This window comes from Impatiens glandulifera, chromosome 5 (assembly GCF_907164915.1).
Source record: "Impatiens glandulifera chromosome 5, dImpGla2.1, whole genome shotgun sequence".
NCBI classification, from domain to species: Eukaryota; Viridiplantae; Streptophyta; class Magnoliopsida; order Ericales; family Balsaminaceae; genus Impatiens; species Impatiens glandulifera.
The window spans coordinates 9,470,618-9,477,520 of NC_061866.1; the positions used below are offsets into that span (position 1 = coordinate 9,470,618).

The 6,903-nt window shown below is 25.0% G+C and overlaps 1 protein-coding gene across 1 annotated transcript; it reads right to left on the minus strand.

Moving 5' to 3' along the window:
- Window positions 1-1,050: 1,050 nt before the first annotated feature.
- LOC124938839 (probable WRKY transcription factor 7) lies at window positions 1,051-2,474 on the minus strand. Its single transcript, XM_047479361.1, has 3 exons — window positions 1,672-2,474; window positions 1,473-1,598; window positions 1,051-1,382 (listed from the first exon to the last, which is right to left on the minus strand). The coding sequence occupies exons 1-3, from the start codon at window positions 2,397-2,399 to the stop codon at window positions 1,205-1,207; spliced, it is 1,032 nt and encodes a 343-aa protein (XP_047335317.1). The 5' UTR covers window positions 2,400-2,474; the 3' UTR covers window positions 1,051-1,204.
- Between the last annotated feature and the right edge of the window lie 4,429 nt (window positions 2,475-6,903).

The window sequence follows — 6,903 nt, forward strand, 5'->3', positions numbered from 1 at the left end:
GTTTCTCCTATTTTCGACTACACTAGATCACGACCTTTTTTCAATCTTGGAGCTTGTTTGAAATTGATTTTTCTTCACTCTTTTTGTTTTTATTTTCAACCTACAAAATATTTAAATAGACAAAAATATTTATTTTGTCTATTATTATTTATTTTTATATTTTTTGAGTTTTATAAATAATTAATTTGGGATTCAAATGTGTACGATCTCAAATTATTTATTTTCTTTTGAGCTCTCTTAATTAATTTAGGATAAGATGAATACAACATTTATTTCAAATTATTTATTTTGATTTTATCTTTATTTTAATCTAATTTGGATTAATTATCACAATAATTATCTTAATTAATTAATTTTATTTAACCTTAATTTTGATTATTTTAAATTTATTTATTCATAATAATTATTTAATATTTATAAATTGGAAATTTGTAATTTTAGTGCTTACAAATTGATTTCAATAGAAAATTCACCAATGATCTTAGAATTAATTTCGAATAAAAAAATGAAATACCACCTTAGACATGTAAAATTCAATTTTGATTCATAACATTAATTACATCATAAATCAAAGTTTACAACAATTCTTAAAACTTTTGAATGGGTTAAAACCGGGCTTAAAATCTTTATAAAAGTTTCTTTAAACTACATTTCATCTTACTTTTAAATGTCTATATAATTTTAAATATTTGATTCATTTGTTAATATAAATTTTGTATTGAATTCAATTTTTATAAACCTAACATTAATTAAATTTAAATAATATATTTCTATCTAAATTGTTTATACATAAATAATATTTAACCATTAAATTTAAAATTGGTATGTTTGAAATATCATCATTTTAAAAATTGTATTTTTTTTTAATGTTTTAGTAACCGGCTATAATATGTTTGATTTTCGGTATTAAATTGCAATAATTTATGCCCAAGTCATCAAACTAGTTTATTTTATTTTAAAATTAATGTAAGTGAGAATTGAATGCATAAAAGAAAGTATATCATGACTCATCTCCATTCACCAAATTCAACAAAACAATAATAAAATAACAATAATAATAATAATAATATTAAAATTTTAAGTTTGTCAAAAGGGTTAGCTGACTTAGCACATCTCTCTCCTCCCCTTTAATATATAAATAGAAAGAGATCGAATCTCTGCCGTTGACCTCATATAATAGTTTCTTATCACAGCCGTTGAAAAATTAAGATGACTCAAGTACAACTAATGAGGCTCCGGCGGCCGCGCCGCCGTCGCCGGCGGAATGTGAGTGATTGTGATCGCCTTCATAAGTAACGATTAGAATCCCCGGCTCATTAACAGACCTCTCTACGTGTTTCCTCGCCGGACATCCTCTCACACTACTGCACCTATAATATCCCCTGTTTGATCAAGAACAACAATCTTCGTTTTAGAGAAGAAGATTATTTGAAAATGTCAATTTTGTTTATAAATTGAAAAAAGAGATTAACCTGGGATGAGGAGATCCTTTGATTGGTTTCTGACCGTATTTTCTCCATGAACAATCATCCGAAGGTATTTCAGCCATCTTAGAACTTATCGCCGGAACTTTAACAACTCTCTTTACCTTGGATTTCCTGTTTTAACAGCGTCAATTGTAAGATCAATCAAAACCCAGATTAGGATATACAACAAATTTCGATGTCGTACCTTTTCTTGGAGCAGTGGCACCGATCGGCCGCCGACAAGGCGCATTTTCCGGCATCTTCATCGATTGAACTGTTCTTCCTTTTCGTTGAAATCGGAGGGCGTCCTGACGATGTCTGTGTCATGTTCGTGATCTGAAAACCGGATGAATCTGCGTCGCCGGAATTGAACGACGAAATGAACGAATTCGTCGGCGGCGGAAGAACAGGGGGAGAGGGTGCAGAAAAATTGATGGTCGTACTCGTCGTCGCCGATGCTCGTTCTTTTTTCACCATTCCCGATCCGGTTCTTTGAGGTAACGGAGGTAATAATATCTTTTGATGATGAATCGGAATCTTGAAACTAGATGGATCTTGATTATCAGTAATCATCATCATCCTCCGATCATCATCATCATCATCTAAAGTTTTCTTATGTGGGGAAATGGGTCCGCGACGGAAACGAGCGTGACCGGTGGTACGATTACGATCAAGAAGGGAGATGAATTTTCTGAACCTATTGACGGCGGCATCTGCAACGGCGATATAGTTGTTATCTGGGTCTTCATCTTCTTCATCATCATCATTGGATGAATTAGATTGTCGGATTTGGGTTTGATGATGATGGGAAATCATTTGAATAAGTTTCTCGACTGTTTGAAATCCGGCAGTGGCAGCTTCTTGGACGGCGTTTTCTTCTGTATTTGAACCGTTTAAGCTTTCCCTTGTGTAGCTCAACATCTCCACCGCCATCTCTTCTTCTTCTTCTGCAAATTGAAGAGAGAGAGTTGAAAGGAAGCAAGAAGAAACCAGATCGATTTGAGAATATTAATAATAAATAAAGGGAAAGATAGAAAGAAACGTCGGTCAATGGCTTCTTTTTATTTTGTAAATAAAAAAATGCAGACGCAAACAGAGAGCAGAGAAGAGGGCATCGGGATAACTGACATGTCGCGAACCCACTGTAATCGGTCAAACACTCTTCCCAATAGACCTTTCCCACGTGTCTACATCCTTGTTTGGTTTTGATTTTTGGTTTTCTCTAATGTATCTTTTATCCAATTAACAAAAACACAACAAAATACTTAATTTTGTCATACATTTTATTTATCTGTTGAATCATATCAATTAGTATATCTCCTCATTAAATGCAATTATATAATATTATTATTTGAAAATAATTAATTTATAGTTCATCTGTATATAAACATTTGTATTAGTTATTTGATAGAATTTTTTATACTCATTAACTTTTCGACAAATATAAATTTTACTTTTGTTGATTTTGGGTAGAGATTTTTACGATATAATTTATTGGCTTTTAGTTTGCTCTCATTTATTAACCATTTTTTTTTTAAAATTAAATGAATTCATCTTTAGAGTCATTGTAACAACTAGCCTGTATCCCGTGCATTTGCACGAGTAATAATGTAAAAAACCGTGAAAAAAATATTACGATAAAATTTTTATGAGTCGGTCGACCCACAATCCGACCTAAGTATCAATTTACTCTCACATATATCCAAATTAACCACAGTTCTCTCGACCTGACAATCCGAACACTTTAAAAATTAAGCATTATTATATATATATATATATATATATATATATATATATATATATAAGTCTGAGAGTTCAATACAAAACCCTACATCCATTATTCCGTTATTCCGGTTCTATGATACAATCTTCTTGTATGAAAAGGGGGTTGTCTGACGAGATACTATAGAAAATAAGATCTTACCTTGGGAGAGTCACATATTACGAATTTACCGCTTGTTTTATAATAAAAACAAAAAAAAATTATGCTTTATCGACTCATTTCATATGATGGTTCAACTCAAACGTTAAGTTAAAAATCAAATAGAAAGATAATATTGTAAATTGATTTAATCTACATTAAGTCTTTTTTTATTAAAAATAGGTAGGGGCTCAAAAAAGATAAATAAGAAAAAATATATATATATATATATATATATATATATATATATATATATATATATATATATATATATATATATATATATATATATATATATATATATATATATATATAGATATTGTTTAAATATTAGATTTTTTTTATTAAAACATTAATATTTTTTAAATATTTATTATTTGACGTCTAAATTTGTATTTAGTTATCCGATTTTTTAGATATTATTTTTTATAATTATAAATTAGTATTTTATTTGTAACTATTTATTTAATTTAATGAGAATTAATTCCTCATAAAAAAATATATATATATAATTATCCTCATCCTTAAATGCAATTATATTTATATAATTTAATTATTTTAAATAATTAGTATCAAATTAGTATAGGTGGTTGGGTTGAAAAAAAAAATTGGGGTTGTAAACTTTCCAAATCAATAGTTTATCTAAAATTATTAGGCATTTGTTAATTGGTAAAATAGTTTACTTTGAATGTGATAGTTTATTTTAAAAAAAAATATTAGTTATATATTATTATTATTATATATGTAATTGAATATAAATTAATTTTAAAAATAATAAGAAATAAATGATATTAAATAAATTATAATTACAATTACAATATTAATTACATGAGTTTATTTATTTAAATAAGTAATATTTTTTAATTAGAATAGAATCGTAAAATTAAAATAATTTATAAATTTGTAAAATCTTAATATTATAATATTAAAATCTTAACAAATTAATTAATTTAAAATCAAAATTATTAATAAAATCGTAAAATTTTAATAGCTAAATATTATTTTAAAAAAAAAAAAAATTCTTATAACTAGATTCTCAAGCTAGATTTGTACCCATTAACTATTTATAATTTATTGGTACTGTTACCAAAGTCATGTCCTAAAAGTCAATAAACTCTTCACTAATTTACTGGTGAGTAATAAATATAATTTAAAAAATATTAGATTACTTATTTTATTCAATTAAGACTTTCTTACATAAATCAAATAATATTATTTGTCTTTTAAAGTAATAAGAGAAGTTCATTTTCCCACATTTTGAATTCAACTTCTTTAAAAAGATATAAAAATATTCTCAGCAAAAGAAAAAGTGAATTCAACTTCTAAAGTAATAAATATTCTTTTCCAAATTTATGTTTCTCTCTAACTTTATTAAAGTTGACTTCTCTCTTACCCATTTTATAAGAATTTTAAAAGAAAAACTTATATAGACCCCTAAACTATTTCTCTATGTAATACATAAATCCTTTTATTTTATTTGCTTACTTTTTGTCACAACTTATTTAACATGAAAAGTTTTCAATTTGTATGCTAAATTGGATAATTAAATTAACTCGTTTGTAAATTATTAAAAAAAAAATATATTTTTTATTAAATATTAATGTTCTTTAAATTTTTCATCAAATAATTTAATTTTATTATTTAAATCCAAACAAAGTTTATTTACATTAATCGTGAAAGAGTCGTTTTTCTATTACAAAAACAATCGGTCATATAAAATTCGATATATTTGTGGGATTATGATTTGTGATATATTTAAGTCATCAACTTTTTTTAATTATTTTTTCAATTATTTTTGTTGAATTTTAAGCGATTATTTATTACAAACAATAGAGTTAGAATGTTTTTCTTCCAAATTCCAATTGGAGTTAAAGGTTATTATGAAGGTGGACATTTATAATCATCATTATAGTAGGTTTGAATATTTATTGTTTTTATTTATATTTATTAAATTCACTAATTTTAAAAAATTATAATCACTTATCTTTAATATTAAAGTCTTAACATGAAAATTTTATATTAGTTTTATTTCAATGTGATCCGGTTGACTATTATACACAATCCACCCACCCATCCATCAATTTATCACATACAAATTGACTATTCTTCTCTACAAACTCAGACCACACAAACTCCATCTTCTTCAGCCAAATTCAAAATTAAAAAGTCAAAGGGGCTTATATCAATATTGAAATTTAATTTTAAGGACTTATTTATTGAGTTTTCAAATTTCAAATATAATGTTCAGCTACATTTATTGATTTTCTCAATTTCAAATCTACTGTTAAACTTATTGCTAATGAACAAATTAATCCATTCCTACATTTTTTGGAGTATTTGATTTCTTTCCTTAACAAACTTTGAGCATTTATTTAATTTTTATTTTTATTGTTGAGTATGCTCTTGGTTTGATCTCCTTATTCTTGAGAATTGGACATTATTATTTAAGAATAAAATATTTTATTCACATTTAAACATTTCATCACTATAAACAAAATTTAAAGTATATATATACATACAAAGTTTTGAAACTACAAATTTTCATTACCAAAACAATTTTAAAAAATATTATAAATATCCAAATTTTCATGTAAATTACATGATACAACAAGATCATTGTGGTGTAAGTTTATCATGATGGTCGACATAATCCTTGTTTTGCTAAAATATTCATGTATTTGTCATGAATCATTTATTTTGTCCATGTATTATATATATATATATATATATATATATATATATATATATATATATATATATATATATATATATATATAATTATTAAAATTTATATTTTGAAGTAGTAGGAAATAATATTAAATAACTTTGTTTATTTTTTCTCAAACCAACATAGTTTACCATTTAAACTCAACTTTAAATATATATAATATAAATAATTACATTTATTTAATAAAAAAATTATAATTTAATATAAGAGTGAAAAACTGAGATTTAACCATAAACTAGGTGAATTTAAAAATGAATGAATAAAGTAAATTAATTTAAAAAAATAAAATACCAAACAAGATTATATTGAAAACCTCAGTTGAATTCTTAAACATTAATTTGAAAGAATCATTTAAGATCTCATCTTCTAATTATTTTATTTGAATGAACTCCTAAGAGAGCACATATACACAAAATATTTTTATTAATATCGAATTAATTTGTAAAAATATTTATATTCTATGCCTAAAAATATAACTGCAAAAATAAATTGAATTACCGTTGACTATAGTTGGATCCGTTACTAAACTTTTGATTCAATCCCTATTTATTCTCATGCTATGATAAATTAACCTTTTTTTTTTTTTTTGTCAACTATTTCTCAATAAAAATAGTAAAATTTGAAGTTAAATTAAAACACTCATATCTCTAATTTATATTATTAATGAGTTGACTAAATGATAACCATAAGAATGGTATGGACATAATAAATAATAAATGCTAAGTGGAAGTCTTAGGTGGTGATGGTATCGTGAATATCGTGAATATATCTACAAGAGTTTGTTTTTT